At 47.9% G+C, this 17724-nt stretch overlaps 1 protein-coding gene across 3 annotated transcripts in view; it reads left to right on the forward strand.

Annotated features, from left to right (window-relative positions):
• The first annotated feature begins 519 nt into the window (after positions 1-519).
• Positions 520-17724, forward strand: part of SETBP1 (SET binding protein 1) — a 259400-nt gene continuing 242195 nt past the window's right edge. Inside the window, exons 1-2 of one of the 3 annotated variants that reach the window (XM_067315632.1) lie at positions 520-780; positions 16537-17197. In XM_067315632.1, the coding sequence (XP_067171733.1) occupies positions 16706-17197 (492 nt within the window). In that variant the 5' untranslated portion in view covers positions 520-780; positions 16537-16705. The other 2 variants (XM_067315633.1, XM_067315634.1) reach the window with 2 other exon arrangements.

Here is a 17724-nt window from a genome sequence, read left to right on the forward strand (position 1 = left end):
CCCCCAAACAACCACCACCAACAAACAAAAAGCAAAAAAAAAAAAAAAAGCCCCTCTTCTTAAAAAAAAAAAAAAAGAAGGAACAGAAAAGGAAAAGCGAGCAAGCCAGAGAGACAGAGAGAAGCTCCATCGATTTCAAACCCAGGATTTTATCCAGTGCATTGATTTTTTTTCCCTTTTTTTTTTTTTGCTCTCCCCCTTTTTTTTTCCTCCTCCCCCCCTCCTCCTTTCTTTCACCCCCCCTCCTCCTTCTCCTCCTCTCCCCCCCCCCCACCCCCTGCTTTTCCTTTTCATTTTATTTTGGCTCCTGCTAAAATTAGCCGGGACTGCTCTGGGTGTTGCGTGTTAATTTGATTTACTCCGGGATTCCGGCTTCCAAGACGCCATTTTCCCCCCTTCTCGCTCTCCCTCGCTCTATTTCTCGATCTATCATTTATCTCGCTATCTCCCCATCCCTCTCTCTCTCTCTCTCTCTCCGGCCCGTCCATCTCCCTCTCCCCGGGTGCCTTCCCTCCTCCCCCCGCCCTCCTCCCTCCCGGCTCTGCGTGCGCGGCGCGGCCGTGCGCTCCCCTAATCTGACAGATGAACACCGCCATGGGTTTGCCGCAACACAAGCAAAAGCACCTTTGGGGGCTGTGGCGAGGGATTGAAACCGGGATCTAAAAGAGAAGAGGCAAGAAGGGGTGGAAAAGCCGAGGGAAGGAGGAGGAGGAGGAGGAGGAAGAAAGAAGAAGAAGAGGAAGCTGCTAAGAAGCCCCCGCCGCCGTTTTGGGGATATGGGTTAGTAAAAAAAAAAAAAAAAGAATTGGAAAACAACAAAAAAAAAAAATCCCTGAGCCATCGAGGAAAGGTCTGTCTGGATGATCCGGGTTGCAGAAGGGTCTTACCCCCCGCTCTTTCCCTACCCCCCCTCCCTCCCTTTTCCCCCCCTCTGCATGCAAAAGTTAATGTCGTCTCCTTTTTTTCGTGTTGTGACTTTGCAATGGCGCGGAAAGGGCTTTATTTATTTGGGGGGGGGAGAGAGGAATTGCTCCGCTGTGCAATGCCTGCGATCCCCCCCTCTCCCCCTCCGACCCCTTCCCTCCCCATGCTTTGTGGCTGCTGGTGCGGTGGGAGGGGGTGTGTGCGGGGAGGGGGGGGGGTAAGACCGTGCTGCTGGGAAGGGGGTGCATTTTTTTAGGAGTTTGCATAATATATCCCCCCCACCACCACCCCTTTGCTAGTGTGTATGTGTTTTCCCCGACGGGGGTAGGTGGCAGATCTGTGTGTGTAAAGGAAAGCGGGGGGGGGGGGATCCCCCCCCTCCGTAAATTGCAGGTTAAGTGGAGCTAGAGAGCAGCACCGTAACCTTAGGGGGGTTGTGTGTGTGCGGGGGGGGGGGTCGGCGGTGCCGGCGGGGCCGCGGCGGTGCTCGGCGCTGGGCGCGGGGGGCAGCGGCGCTTCCCCGGGGCGCCGCCGCGGCCCCGCGCTTATTTTGACATTGAAAAGGACACGCAGTCCCGAAAAGTAGCGATTTACACTGGCGAATAAGTGCCTCCGGGGGAGGGGAGGGGGGGGGCGGCGGGGGGAGGAGGGCTGTAATTAGCAATGCGGGACCCCCCTTCCCCGCCTTTCCCCCGGCTCGCCCTGCTCGTTGCGGGAAGAGAGCGCGTTAATAATCAGGATTAATAAGGCCGTGATTAGCCGTCCCCAGGATCGCCCCTCGCTTCCCTCCCCCCCCCCCCGCCGGAAATCAAGCCAGGTAGAAGTGGAGTTTAGCTTTGGGCGGTTTGCAGGGTATTGGCGGTGTGTGCGTGTGTGTGTGTGTGTGTTTGGGGAGGGGGGGAGGACCGAGGTGGGACTCGGGTAAAGCGCAGCCTGCAGCTGAGGGCGGCTATTGTCAACTCCAGCCCCGGCGAAAGGCTGCCTGCCCACCTCCTCGCCGTGCACACACACACGCACACGCACACGCGTGCACACCCCTGCCCTGCCTTGCGCCGCCGAGATGGGGCCAGGTTTCCTCGGCGGGCGCTGGGAAATCAGGTACCTCCGGCGAGGCGGGTGCCCCCTCCCGCTGTGGGTTCCCGGGGTGTGTGTGCATCTACGCGTGTGTGTATATGTGTGTATGTGCATATGTGTGTGCGTGCATATATATGCGTGTGTGTGTGTATATATGTGTGTGTGTGTGTGCGCGCACCGCGCCGGGCACCGGGCGCTCCCCGCCGGGACGCCGCGTTGCGTCGCCCGGGCCCCTGCACGCGTGTGTGTGTGTGTGTGTGTGCGTGTGCGTATATGTGCGCGCGCGTGTGTGTGTGTGTATTTATGTGTCTAAAAAGGCAGTTGAGAGAAGGATTTCCGATTCGTTTCCGCTTCAAATAAACGGCGCTGATAATCTCACGCCTGACGTCGGGCGCTCAAAGGGCAGCTCGCCGCCGGGGCGGCCGCGGGGCCCCGCGGAGCCGCCGGGCAGCGCGTCGGGGCCGCGGCCGGGGCCCTGCGGCGGCGGCGTTTTTGGGGGGAAAGGGGGGGGTGCGGGGTCGGGGCCGCGGGGCGATGCGGCGCGGAGCCGGGCGCGGGCAGCTGGAGCCGGAGCTGGAGCCGGAGCCGGCCCCGGCCCCGTCGCGGCGGCGGCGGCGGCTCGGTAACCCGAGCCGGGCACTGGGAGGAGTGCGTGACAAGCAAATGCGGCCGGCTCTGCCTCGGGGGCCGGAGCAGAGGTGCTGCATGCAGCGCCGGGCGCAGCTGGCCGCGCCGCGCCGGGCCGTGGCGGAACCGCCGCGTTGCCTTAAATGTCCATCTGTCAAACGGCAAAGGATGTTCTGGGCACGGGAAACGCTGAGCCGGCTAGTCCTCTGCTGTCAGGGAGAGTAATTTGATCCCTTTCGTATTGACAGGAGGATTTCAGGGGTAAAGAACTGCTGGCAAATCCAATCCCGTGTTTAATATTATGGACCTGAATGGTAACAATTATCGATTCGGCAGCCCCTGTAGCCAGGACTAACTTGGTGCAGGCTACGGTAACGATATAACCGCCCGTCTGACGTTAGGGACCGACACTGCAAACCTGAAGAAACAAGTGTCTAGGACCTTTTATTGTAGACAGGGGGAAAAAAAAGAAAAAGCCTATCAGTGAAAATGTGCAAGTGGCTGTTTCGCTTGCACCTTTCTGTGTTTCCTCGGCCTTCAGTTAGGTTACTGCCCCAGTTAGAAGCTACTTCCACTGGAGGGAGAAACTTATCTTTTTGTCCATTTGCTTTTCAACCAAAAGGAGAAAAACCCTCCAAACAATGTAGTTGTACTTTAATCTCTGCTCTTAGCTTGGAATGGTTATGTAAAAGCAGAGGAGAAAAAAAAAAAAAGGAGAAACACAGTGAATGGAGACTTCCATCCCTTATTGGCTTTGGCTTTTTTTTTTTAACTTCTCAGACTCAAAGTTTTAATTGAAACCAGAAATCTATTGAGAAGTAACTGAGCCAAGAAAACCTCTGTTTTCTCTGCAACTAGGGATGGAGAATAAATAATTTTTTGCTGATGTTATTTCAAGTTGTTTGAGCTCTTTGGTTCCTGCCAAAAAGCCCAGCATAGATTATTAACACATTATCATTTTAGGCGGATGCACTCTCTGAATTGTAATAAAATGGTGTGTTAGGTTTGTGCAGAGCCATAAACTATGCTAGTTGTTGGCAAACAAAAGAAACAGTGGCCATGATTTATTATTAATAATAATCATAACTGAGCTATTTAGCTTGACTTGATATTTACTGGGTTTCTCTACTGAGGTTTCTCAGTATCATTTCCAATAATGTGCTTTGATTAAGTTGGGAACAGTTCTTTTTTAATAACTGCTCGTGCCACGTGCTTAATTAACTCAAGAAGTTAAATGCTTGAAAATGTCCAACCATCATTTTTTGGCTTCAGATGCTGCTTAATCTCCTCTTCTGGTCCGTTTTGACCCGTTCTTTGAGCTCCGTTTCCCCTGCACACACATCTCTTAGGTGTAAGTGCCAGCTTACCAACAGGACTCTTGTTTTCCATTACAAGATTTGGCTAATCCCAGTTTCAGTGACTTTTTTTGCCCTCTCAGTAGGACTCAATTGCTCATACATAATCTTTCCCTTCTGTTTTCTTTCCCCTTTGGACAACACCCTCCAGGACTGAAAAACTCTTGCCTTGTGCTTGGAGACTTGCAATTACACAGCAATTTTGACTCTTGACCCAACTAGTAGCAAGAAAGGCTATTGTCTAATGAACCACGTAAAAACAGTTCTGGAATCCAACCGATTGCTGTGAATTCACTCGCCCAGTGAATTGATGACCGATTTGTTTAACCATACGCCTAGGCGGTCTTTCTCGCTCCCCGTTAACTGCCCATCTCCAGAGTGATCTGTGATCTGCGGGTCTGTGAGGACGCTGGGGAGCAACATTACTGACCGCCCAAATGTGCGCCATGCTACATGGGGCAGTAGGGCCCGTTGGATAAGATTTAAACCGTCTTCTGAAAATTCGGCATGTCATTTTTGCCTGCAATAATATGCAGACGCTCTGAGTTTTGAGCACGCACGTGCTGCGGTTAGGCGTGCGTTTGACAGGAGGAGAGGGGCAGCAAATCTGTCTGCGTACGAAAAGGCGGTCGGATGAAGCCCACTGCAAAATCTCGCTTCAGTTGAGTCATTGGTGGGAAGTCTGGGCACCTTTAGGATAGCAGCCTTCCAAAGTTTAGAGTTGGTCCAGAGTCTAGCGAGAAAGGTGAGATTTTGTGGAGAGGTTTAGTGGAGAAGGTTCCCAGTGTTTTGTTGCAGGGCTTGTGATTTCTGCTGGGACTGGTTTTGCTGCTATTAAAGGTTCTGTTCCTATTACTTTCGCTCTTTCCAACTTGAAGGAAAAAAGTTTCCTTCCCCATTATTAATATTGAGGAAATAAAATGACTCATCCTTTTAGGAAATTGTCATCTTGATTAAAGATGGGCTTTAAAACCCCTTCACTCTAGCTTTTAGCCCGGGGGGACTGTTAGATCTGAAAATAATTCCAAACTTTCCAGGTTGGGCCTGCTCTGCTTTTTGATACGGACATGAAATCAGGTTGCGAAGGCACATTATTAGCACGGTTGCTTCTAAAAAGTGCTCCAAGCCTTGGAGCTGGTTTCTCCCTCTTCCCAATGTGAAGGTTTCACTTGACATGGCTTCGAAAGTTTGCTGAATATTCGGACCTGCTTGGACAGCTACCGGATGCTGTGAACCAGCAAGTTCCCCAGCAGGCATTTGGATTCTGCATTCACATTTAATTTGTCGTGGAGAGAGCAAGGCAAGGAGGACATAGAGGTGGAGGCAAAAGAGGAAGGCAAAATCATTACTTTAATTGAATAAAAGCAGTCAGACAATAACACAGCATGTCTTCCCGAGTTGGGGAATGTCAGGGTGGTAATTTTTGTTTATCAGCTCTTGAGAGGGAGGAGAATTAAGGGCTATTTTTCCCTTCTGCAGTTGGATTTACTTGATAGCACAGATTGTCAAAACAAAATGATTTACTTTTACTGTAAGCTGTGGGGCAGTTGATACAAAAAGCAATCTTCTGATGTGATTCATTTAGGCTCTTGTTGTCTTTCATAAAGTTGAAGATGCCTAGAAGTCCTCAGATTAGTCAGATCCCTCTCCAAAAGGCCAGATCAAAACTCTGGCCCTCATACACCCCAAAGACTGGGTGGATTTGATCCAGACTTGGTTTAGATCTTTACAGCTCTAGTTTACTTCCAGGGAACTTTGCAAGGTTTCGGGTCTTTGTATCTCTGTGATCTTCTTCAGGCTGTCTGGCCACCAAATATGTGTCCCCGTTGCCAGTCTGCGATGATGATCCTGCTAGCTTCAGATAGGGGAAGAGTGGTGGAGCTGAAGCACAGGTGACAAAACAGGAAAATGCAGGAGAAGTCCTCAGGGGATTCAGTCCGCTTGTTGCTCGCAGTTCCCAGGGTCAGCTTCACTCTTACGCAGCCCAAAGGCTCCACTGTTGGGATACAACGGCCTGGCAGAGTGGGGTGCTGTGATTATGTCTCAGTACCACTCCCTGTGCAGGAGTGACTCTTATTTAGCTTTTCACTTTCTCTGACCTAGTGAGTTCCTGTTTCCTCGGCAAGCAGGGACTGTAAGAATTGTTATATAGTGCTGTACAGCTAAGCATGACTGTGGCGGTGCACGAGAGCAAAGTTTCTTCTCTGCTAGTACTCTGCTAGTACGATATCTGCTGTAATAATGCTTGACAAAACTGTTCAGAAAAATGTGCGGTAGGCAAGCATGGGGTAATCCAGTACTCACTTAAAATACCTCAAAATTAGAGATGGGTTAAAGATCGGAAGCCTGAGGTTTTATGTTACTTTGAAATTTTTGTTAGCCTTAACCTTTATAACTGAGAGATATATGCATACAATGAATCATTCTGTTTCTGCCTCAGTATTTTAGCAGATGGGGAACTTGGTTTTAAGATGGAAGGGAGAAAATGATGCTACTCAAACCAGAGGTCAAGCCGCAAGGCATGTCTTTCCTCCATATGAGTGCACATACCTTGAATACGCTACTAATGTGATTTCAAAGACTTGGATGTTGGCCTTATTTCCCTGTGTGTTTCCAGACCCGGCATCCCAGTGGTCTAGAATGAATACTGTGGCACGTACCCACCTCTTGTGGAGTCTTGCTAAATTTTTGGCCTGGGAGAATGTAATGGGGTTCCACAGAAATTCCTCCAAAATCCTATTAGTTTGCTAGACAAGGAAATCCTTCCTGTACTTTCTTTTTTCTTCCTTTCTTTTTTTTTTTTTCTCTCTAAAACCTTCCTATGGAGTTCTATAGTGGGGATTCAATAGAATTCTATACAGGGGAATAATTCTCTGTTGAATTCTTTAGTCCTTTTTTTCAGAAGGGATCAGAGACGTGAAGCTTAAGTAAGGGAGTTTAGTAAGTGTTTGAACAGGATTCTATACATGCAAAATATTATAACAGGCATCTGGGCAAAGAGTTATTATACATGCCCATTATTCCTAAGGTTGCAAAACAGTTTAAAATGTTAACCCATATATTCACATCCTTGTAGCTTCCATAAACCCTCACCTAATGGGCTGAAAAATGTCATGCTTTTTCTTTGCTTGACGGCAATTTTCTTCCTGAAAGGTTGAGTAAATTCCCTCCAGCTGTCAGTTGTTTCTCTTTCTTTAAATTTATTCAGAAGAAGTGAGGGTGGGGGAAGAAGAGGAAAGACTTTTCCCTTTTAAATTATTCTAACCACATGCTTTTAGACAGGGCAACAGTCTAACCTGCTGGACTTTGAGCTGATAAATGGATATAAACATAGGGCTTGTTGAGAGCCTCTGCCTTCTGCTGGTGTGTTAGGGGGAGAAAAAAACTGGAGGTCGTGGTTTCTGAAGCTGTGACAATCTGAAAATGGCCTGGTAAGCGTCCTGAAGCCAATCAAGATCTTTTAGTCGCTTGACTTAAACAGAGAGGCGCTCTTCCTACAAATTTGGCTGGATAAGTGTCATAAGTGTCGTCTGCTGTGGGTGCTGGTTTACATTAGACCCCAATTCTGTGTCGTGTGAGGTGGTCACAGAAACATAGCTCCTGCTCCTCCATCCTTTTATCAGAATCGAAGACGCCTCTGCTCTTAAAACATGCTGCGTTTTAAGCGTTTGTGGCTTTCAGGCCACCACATTAATTTTCTTCAGCTTTAGCTCAGTTACCAGACCTCTCAGGGCCCTAAAAGAAAGCTTCTGACAAAAATAGGGTGAGTAATAATTAAAATAATAATAAGCTGCGGTGTGGCCCGAATTAGGGACTGGGACCTGATTCAAACATGTAGCCGTCTCCAGTAGGGAGTCTAGCAGTACAGATGTTTCGGTTCAGGGGTTGTTTGAACCATCTGAGCCCACAGGCCAAGACCTGCCTTGCTGTGGTCAGGGCCTAAGTGAAGGACTCAGATTAGGAGCACAGCGACCCGTATGTCATCGGTGGAGAGAGGGGGACACCCTCGGTGCATTATGCAGCACCAAGCACGATACTACTGCTTACTCATCATACTAACACACGGTGCAAGCATCCATGGACAAAATCCAACTTTCCTTTTTCCTAGCCTCATTTGAAGCATGCAGAATTGGGTAACATGGGATGTGTTGTTTGTATAGCCTGCAGACTGGGCACGGGATAGATCCTGGACTGAAGCCTTTTTGGTCCTTCTTGTGCCATCACTTACGGCTCCGAGGAATGGATGCTGAGCCAAGACCTGGTGTATTCCCTATCAGATGTGGTGTTTTATTTTATTTATTTCTTTGTTTTTTCCTGAAGGGGGGGAAAGCTGGTGTCTTTGGCGCTTGTGCAAGCGAAAATGAAATAATGGAGGAGAAAAAAAAAAAGAAGAGGAAAGAGGAGTCCTGTGGCAGCAGCAGTAAATAAAAACAAGGCTGTCGTTAATGATTTATATAGAGAAATCATTTTCCACACGTTTCAGGGCGCAGAGGGAAATGTTTGATCAGAGGGAGGAGAGATTACTGCCCTACCACGATGGTGTTAGAAGGAGGCTACTGTGTCTGATGGCAGCTTTCCAAGAGCAGAGTCAATCTAGGAAAGTTTGGTAACACAGATGATGGAATTGTGCAGGGTTTTGCTTTCCGTGGGTGGTGTCTGTGCCAATATCCTTTCCCTAAATACCCATAAAACTTTCCATTTGTAGCTTGGAGTGGCCTGCAGGATGGTGCACGTGGCAACAGCTGGGTGGAATTGAGTAAGCATTTGAAGTCTCATGCATGTTGACACTTACCCCAAAGAGTTTTATGGCTGTTGTTAATGGAATAAGCTTCTTGCCTGTAGTGGTACACACTGCTGCCCCAGCAGAGTTCGGGGTATTCTTCTAGATCATCTCAGGAGTCACCTTTGAATACATCATGCTCGAGCATCGAGAGATGATGCTCGGTCAGGGAGCTCGGCAACCTGTTGTTGACCTGATGTAGGCAGATCTCCTGGCTTGGCTCTTTATGTTGTAATTTGCATCTCATTCTGCTTTCTAGTGTCCCGGAGGCCTCATCTTCGCAAGGATGATGGGTAAAAATGACATGCTATCTCTTGACATCAATCGAGAGATCAAACACTTTTTCTTGCTTTAGAGGTGCATCAAGTCAGGCTTTACAGTAGTTCTGCAGCAGCATTTGTCTCTGAGGGTACAAGCTGGATGAGATCCGTCCTTCAGAGACCAGCAGTGAGCATTAGGAGATTTTTACTGGTCTGATGATCAAACTCTCTTCCCCCTACACCCAGAGGTAGCTTTAGGTCGTGAGTGAGTAGATTTATAAATCTTTGGTGCCGTTCTCAGGCAGGAGCTTGTAAAAGTCCTTGGGCAACCTGATGGGCATCTCTCTTCCTACTGCAGATGGGTGCTTTGCTATGCTGGCTGTTGCCACAGCTGTACCTTGGGCAGTATTGCTTTTATGGGCCTCGTGATTTATGGCCGTGTCAGTTGTTTAATCATTCAGTTGGCCCTCCCTTCTGCGCTGTACGATAGTTAGTTACTTACATAGAAAGGTGACTATCTGATCTAATTATGGAGTCTCAAACCTAATTATGGAGTCAAATATGATTCCATAATCTACTCTTAATGTCTCTATGTTGAGAAGACAGATACACACGTGTGTAATGTGCACACTTACATGCGTCCGTAATTATGGATATGCTTGGGCTCTTATTTATTTTTGTCTCTTTATCTTGGGGGGGGGGGGGGAGAGATGCTTGCAGCCTCATCTGGCTGTGAGAGATCTTTGGGTTATCTTGTCTTTTTTCCCTCCAGCGTGGCTTTTCCTGGCTGCCTTTGCCGAGCTTGGTCATGCCGAGGCAGACCCATCAGTCAGCTTACTTGGTCACGCTGACGGAGGTGCAGAGGGCTGATAGCACTTAGACTCAGGGCAATCCGATGGAAATGAGTGGAGATTACGGTTTTGCTGTTGTTTCTGGGCCAGGCTGGTAACTGTCATTAATCCTTGCTCTTTATTTTCTTGCGGATAGACCACACTTGAGATAAACTGTGTCCCTTCCCTTCAGAACAAGTCCTTCCATAACCCACATAAAATCGGGTGCAGAGGTGGAAGGACTGGAACAAGGACATTTTCAGAGGCAGTGTCAGAGGCAGGGGGATGGCATAGAAGGGGGAACAAGCCTTCCTCTATGTAACCCCCTGTGCATGTAACTCACTGTGTTAATGAATCATGTCTTAATTATTTATTTGTACAGATAATCTGTGGATTATAGGCATTAAGTTATGGTCATTCCTCTGGCAATTACACATATCAGTTGAGGAGCTGATACTGTACCTGGTGTATATCCACATATATTTTATATATGCCCGGATCCACATATATCTTGTATACAGGTATCTTTGCGATGTGTTTAAAATTGCAGTGCAATAGAGAGACCAATGTGCCCAGCATTGTAGATAAAGGCCAAAAAACACATCACAGAATCAGAGAATGGCTGAGGTTGGCAGGGACCTCTGGAGATCATCGAGTCCGACCGCCCTGCTCAAAGCAGGGTCAGCTAGAGCAGGTTGGTCAGGCCTGTGTCCGGTTGGGTTTTTTGAAATCGCCAGGTCCTCTCTGATTCTTTATTAAGAGATTATGTTCATTTGTTTTGCTTGAAGGGGAACTCTTTCTGCCTTGTTTCTCGCACAATTGACGTAAGGCAGGTGAAAAGGAGAGGGTGTTTCCTATGGGAACTATAGCAAGGATGGAAAATAGCTGTCACAGTCATTCTTCCAGCTCCCCGCCAATGCAGGATTGTTCTTGTAGAATATCGTGGCCGCAGGAAGAAACTAAGGCCATGGTTCAAAGACAACGATAAATCTAGCTCTAGGGCACCAAGCAGCAGATTAAATGCGCTGCTGGTGCGTGATACTGATCCAGTACAAACTCATTCTGCTGGTTGAAATTTGCTCAGAAAAATACAATGGCTTAATTTTATCCCAGCAGGCTTTATACACCATCAGGTATCATCTGTCTGCACCGCTCTGACTTTATGAATCACCGAGTTTCTACCTATCCTCTGGAGCTGCCTTTAAGTTGCCAGGAAAGAAGGTCTAACCTCCATTTTGTGCACTCTGGTCAATTCAATAAAAGTGTGGTCACACACTTATTGCTGATCCTCATCAGACTTGTTCTCACCGCGTGGTAAGAACACTGTGCTTAAAACTCCTAGACTTTTGAAAGCAATAGTTTTGTTTTTTTTTTGATTGCTAACGTGGGTTAACTGAGTTCAGTGCAGCTTGCTGTATGCCAGGCTATTGGGTTTTTATTTTTTGTGTGTGTCCCGTGATGGATTCTGAAGTTTCACTGACACTTCTCATAAAAACAGGTTTCTGACCAAAACTTTCCCTCGGGTGTACTGTGGGTTGTCCATTGGCCTGTGCCCCAGAGGCAGCTGCATTTCAGCGGTGGCGTATGTAATTGAGGAAGCAACCCAGGATTCTTTGGCGTGAAAGGTGATACGTCATAATTAAATATTGCTGTATAGTCTCCAGCGCTTTGTGGCAAATGGGTTTAGAAAGATGGAGTGTAAAGAGGCTTCCAAGATTTCTGATATTTTGCAGGGATTGGGGATTTCTTAACAACTGTATGGCACATGGGAGAAGGTGAGCTCCAAATGCTGTGTGATAGATGTGGGCTCAGGAGATGTGGGCTCCACTTCACTTTCGTTGTGACACGCTCTGATCTGTGCCTCAGTTTCCCATTATTTGAACCCCGTTAATAGTACCGTTCTTTCATTTTAAGGTATTTTGGATTAAATGGATAAAAAGATAGCTGTCTTAGTAGCTAGTCATGCCTGAGATTAGTGTGCGGTGGGATTTGAGTAGCTTCTTCTAAATTTGCTCTGTGCTCTCTACTGGTGCTCACTGTGCTTGAGCAAAGCAGCCAGAGTAGCAGCACAAGTGTTGGGCCACTGAACCTGGCTTGCTTTTAGTTGTTTATTCAGCGGTGCCTATGCATATTTTTTGTTTGCTTATTACTAATGTGATCGTTCCTGTGTGTAGGGCAAAAGCCGTGCCAAGTGTTATGTCCACTTTCTTCCCTTCCATGAAGAATTCAAAGTACATGGATTTTTTTTCCCCTACTTCCAGCTAGGCAGTGGTGTCTTACCCTTGTTTTTGTCCATAGCAAATTTTCAGTTTAAGCAGTTTACAGTCCTGGCATTTGAATACTTGCAAATGCGTGGTTGCCTGAGGCAGGACAAGGAAGTGTATTTGGAGCCCATTAGGGCAGACGTCTAGTTTGACCCAAGGGGAGGTCTTGGACCTCAGGCCTTTGCCTCTGGAAATGTGTCTGAGGTGCCCAGAGGTGCTGATAAGAGACATGTGAACAACCACAGCAAGGCTGAGCAGGCAGGCGTTTGATTATTTCTCAGTACTTATCAGAGCGAGCGTGAATCTCTCCCTAATTAAGAGCTAATGCCAACTTCTGTGAAATTTGTTGTCATTCACCTGTGAATTATCCTCCTCAAATTTAACTTGACTGCAGGAAGCCTGCTAGTGGTAACACTTTCCTCTGAGAGCTTAATTCGGATGGTAGAATGCATCTGTAGTTGCTTATTGAACGGGACTTGATGCTCTGAGCCTCAGAGGCATGGAAGGTCAGTTTGGGTAACCACTTAAAAGTCTAGACAAGCCCAATCTCTTGGGGTTTTTAAAGCAGAGCTAGAAGTCTCTTGGAAAATAAACTTCCTCGCTAGATTTCCAGGTCTGCACATTGCCAGTTAAGGCAGAAGAACGGCTAGAGGAAAAGTGTTTATTGCCTTCTCTTAGCACTTCTCCGTGCAGTCCAAACGGTGGCCTGGAAGACAGAGGCACGTGAACGCGAGAAACAGAGGGAAGCCCAAGAAATAGCAGTTGAACCAAGGCCGAAGCGTTCCCAGTGATTTGAGCCAGGGTTGTTTTGGGGGCTTATTGTGCGCTTGTGCTACTTTCACGGGTTCTACCTCTTGCTTTTTTCTGCCCAAGCTCTTGATTTTTTTTTTTTTTGGTTCAGTTGCAAAGCGCAGACCCCCATATCTTTGTGGGGGAGGCACTAACAAAAAGGTATTGTGGCTGCAAGCGAAGAAACACAGCTCCCATTTAGAGAGCCCTTTGCGGTGGGATCGGCCGTTAGCGTGTCTCGTGCTGCCTGCCTCTTCCAGACTGGGAGTAGTTCCCACAGCTGCAGCCTGCCCCGAGCTGAGGAAAGGAGGAGAGCGCGGGAACCTACCGACGGGGTTACTTGCTCAGAAGCCTGCAGTGAGGTTTCCTAATTAGCCAACGCACATGTAGCCTGCCCAAACAAGAAAGACAAGTATAATGTCCCTGCACCCAAGTCATTTAACTATTAACCCTGAAGGAGAGTAAGGAGATGCCTAAAACAATGACCCATTTAATTCTGTGTAGCATTTGAGCGGGTGTTATTTGTTGCTACCTGCGGGTCTGTTGATATCATCGTTTGCGAACTCTTAACATAATGCGAGGCCAATATTTTTAAGTAGGGTTTTAAGCTGGATTTAATGCGAACCCATCTGACACTGAGGTGACACAATGACTTTATTCATCCGTTCCTTGTCTCTGCTGACCTGGAGGCGCACACCCAAACTGTTTGGGTTGTGACCAAAAGCGCAGGTCTGAGGCCCGGGACCAGATTTTGGGCGGGAGCCTGGGTTTTTATTAGCCCTGCGTAAAGCATTGGCCAGCAATTAAAAACGTGAAAGAATCTTCCCGAGTGGCAAGCTTTATTTCGTCTCCCTTTTGACATCGGGTCCCGATCCTACCCCAGCACCTCCAGCCGCTTGCGGTGCCGGCGGCGATGGCTGCGATTGCTTCGCTGCGGCCTCCTTGGCCGCTCGGCGCGGCGGGCATGGCGCGGTGGCCTGCCTGCCGATCTAGATGCTCTGCGTGAGAAGCCTGCTCTTTTCCACCAGCAGCGAGAGAGGTTAATCGGCTGTGGGTGGAGGCCGGCACAGAGTGCCCATTGTACATGCGTGCATACCAGAGCAGTAACTCCCTGGAATGCTGCACAGCCGAGCTTTTACCACCTTGTGTTTATGTTGCAGCACAGGAGTGTGTGTACATTGTGTCCCTCTCTAAGGAGATTAACAACGTGAAATGGCAGATAAATAAGACGACTTTTTTTTTTTTTTTTTTTTTTTTTGGATTGGACCGGTTGGAAGAGGAAGGTAGCCCTGACTCCCATCTCCTCCGTAGGCACAAAGGAGAGGCAAGGTGCAAGGTCGGTCGATTAGGTGGAGCAGTGCCATGCAGCTGGGTGGCTTTAATGTGCTAATTGCATTAGTAATTAGCAACTACCACATGGTAAACACTCTTGGGTTTAAAACTATGTATGGGCATCAACTAGCCTGCCTTTGGATAGGTTTGAATGAGGTAAGTGTTGTCCTGGTTCCATAGGTGGAGGAAGGGGAGAATTGCTGACTGCAGGGTGAGTCAGTGTGGGAAGGGGCAGAGGTCTGGGATGCCTTGGGTCTGTTGGTTCTTCCAGATCATCTTAAATGAGATGGGAGTGACAGCAGCTCTGGGAAATGAATCTCCTCTCTGTTGCCAGAAGATGTGCCACTTAAACATAAGCGTTTTCATGCCGTTATGCCAAGGTACTTCTAACTACTATGCGCTGCAGAAACTACTTCTAAGGCCAGATGGTGGTTCAGGCTCCATGACAGTTCTCCTTTTCCCCCTGCCCCTCCTGCTCAGGCTGTCAGCTTGTGCTATTTATGGGAACTTTATTTGAATTTGTGTCTGCTGGGACCTGGGTGGAGGTCACCCAATGATTTCATGGAGCTGTAGGTTGTTTAGGGCTTTCCATTACTAGCCATATGGACCAGGGTGGGGTGAGTGACCCATGGCCATACTCCACTGGAAGTGCAGCTGTGTAACTAAGAAAAGGTGCTTGTTACTATGTCTCTTTGAATTTAAAGCTCGTGTAGGGTACTTTTAAAAAGCAGAAAGAAGTCAGTGGTGAAGTCCTTATAGGAGGGCATGTGTGACTTTTCTTGGTGAGCTGCGCTTTGAAGTAAAACACACTAAGAGTGCTGTTATGATTTGGTGATAGGTAACAGGATCACTTCTGTTTCTCCTTTACAGTTTATTGCTACTAAGAATGGCCTGGGAAATCCCTGGCTGTACTCAGATCTTGCCTGTATTTGGTCAAGGGGTGTGGTTTGGCATTATAGCAAAGCTAATCTAAGAGGGAGCTACTGCTGAAAGCGTAGGTCTGTACCCCCAGCACCTACTCCTGGCAGTGTGTTCTTGTTTCCTTCTCCGTATGCCAGAAGCAATACTCTGACCCTCAGGGAGCTGTTGCAGGGAACTAAAGCAACATAAAAGTATCTTCCTTTTTTTTTTTCTTTTTTTTTTTTTTCCTTTCCCCCTCCTCTGAGCTATTCTTCTGCCAATTTTGTACCCTGATCTGACTTGCTGTACGGTGGGGATTTTATACGGGGGAGTTTAGAGAGAGTGTGTGAAACCACCTCAATACTGGCAAAGAACAGCTTTCACAACGCCCTGTGTGTATTTCTTTACCAAATGCTTGGTATTTGGCTCAGCCTTTTTATGTTACTGGATGATATATCTTTTTGCCTTAGATGACCATTCACAGCTTCTGCAGTTAATTTTGGCTGAGACTTTTTCAGAAGATACTGGATTTGAGTGTTTTCATTTTGGAGGGTTCAGTTGGCAATAACTTAAAAAAAAAAAAAAGTGCCGGTTATGAAAAGACGAGAGCATGGTCTTCACTTCCAATGGCCCGGGCTTTTGCCACAAAGTGGTGGTGCCCAAGGGCAGGAGTAGCTCTGGAAAATGTTGACTTCGGGTTTCTTCCGTTGCCCTCAGTACTTAGGTCCCTGCTAGGCAAGAGACCCAGGTGGATCCTCCTACACTTCTAGCAGCCCAGGGGAGTATCTCGGGCTCCAGACAGCGTGTCTGGCCCAGTGAGTGTTGAATAATTCATCCAAAGTGGAGTCCCTCATAGAATAGCCAGGAGCTGAGTGCTTGTATCTCTTGCCTGGGAAGCGGGGGAAATAGAAGTTTGAAACTCTTCTGCCTGATTCATAGGGCAAAACTGTGTTTTCTGTGTTCTGATCACTGGATTATTGTTTAACCTGAGGCAAGCAAGTCTCTGCCTCTATTTTTTTTTTTCTTTAAGAAAAAACTAACAGGGAGCACTCTGAAATAACAAGCACATTCACGGGTATGGAGAGCTGGTTCCTCACTCACTACTTTCCCAAATCCAGAGTTTAAGGAGTATGTATTTATACACTGTTTTCCATGTTTTTGAATATCCACTTTTATCAGCGTAGCAGTACACATGGCTATTGTTCTTTGGTTCAGCTATTCCACAATAGCAGATCCAGCCCTGGGAAATGTTGGGCAGCATCAGTTCCCATTTTGCTTCAGGGAAGGTATTTGAGATGTTGCAGGGGAAGCCCGAACGTGCTCTGTTTCAGTCATTTCCACAGTTGCATTTGGTGCATGTGTGAGTGCTAACTTCCTTTTTCTTCTCCTTTCTTTTGACAGTTGCAGATTTGATCTCTTCTGAGCTCCTGGCAGCATCTGGACTATTGGGACTCTGAATCCTGCAGACAGTTACCATTCGTTTCCCGGGATCGTACCTGCCCTTTTGCTCCTCATCGCCTCCTGCGCTCCCCTTCCCTCCAATAAGACTCCAGTGCGTTGTGGTATTGCTATGGAAGCAAGGGAGACTTTAGGCAACTCCAGGCAAAGGGGAGGAGAGGCAGATTTTCTGCCAGCCACTGTTACCTCTGCAAAGCCTCCACCTGCCTCCAGCTGCACGGGGGAGACCATGCTGCCTGCCTCGGGCTCGGGGAAAGGGATCCCGGTGAGCGGAGAACGGATGGAGCCCGAGGAAGAGGATGAGTTGGGTTCCGGGAGAGATGTGGATTCCACTTCCAATGCGGACAGCGAGAAATGGGTGGCAGGAGATGGCCTGGAAGAGCAGGAGTTTTCCATCAAGGAGGCTAACTTCACAGAGGGGAGTCTAAAACTAAAAATCCAGACCACCAAGAGAGCTAAGAAGCCCCCAAAGAACTTGGAGAACTATATTTGCCCTCCTGAGATCAAAATCACCATCAAGCAGTCTGGGGAGCAGAAGCTCTCCAGAGCTGGGAAAAATAGCAAAGCAGCTAAAGAGGAGGACAGAGCACACTCCAGAAAGAAGGTAAGGTCCTACTCTTTCCTGTAGTCTCCCACCCATGCGGGTCTCTTCTTCCATAGCAGTTGACAGCCAGCACCATCAGCCACCCCTGTGCCCTCCCCACCATCCCCTTGCTATGTGCAGCAGACCATCCCGCTCGTGGGAAAGCAGCCTGCCCCAGAGGGCAGAATCTGGCTCTGGAGGTTAAATGCTGGGGTGTTTTTGCAGAAGAATAACCAGAAGTAATCAGCCTTGTTACCAAAACTAGGCCAGGATGATGGGATTTTTCTTCTGCTTGTTTGGGGGGGAAGCATCTCTGTTGCTGGTATCCCCTAGGAAGGGAGTAGACCAGCTGAGGAGTTGTGTCTGCTTGGAGACAGAGTTTAAGCCTATGCAGCTCCTGAAAGCAGAGGGAAACTAGAATTAAACTTGCCCAAAGCAGTTTGTGTCCCAGATGTAACCTTCGCACAGTTTGCAAAGCCCTGCTTGGCTACCAAGGAACTAATACAAACTGGGTATCCTCCAGCGTTCCCGTGTATGCTATAGAGATG

Source organism: Apteryx mantelli, chromosome Z, assembly GCF_036417845.1.
Source record: "Apteryx mantelli isolate bAptMan1 chromosome Z, bAptMan1.hap1, whole genome shotgun sequence".
Taxonomy (NCBI): Eukaryota; Metazoa; Chordata; class Aves; order Apterygiformes; family Apterygidae; genus Apteryx; species Apteryx mantelli.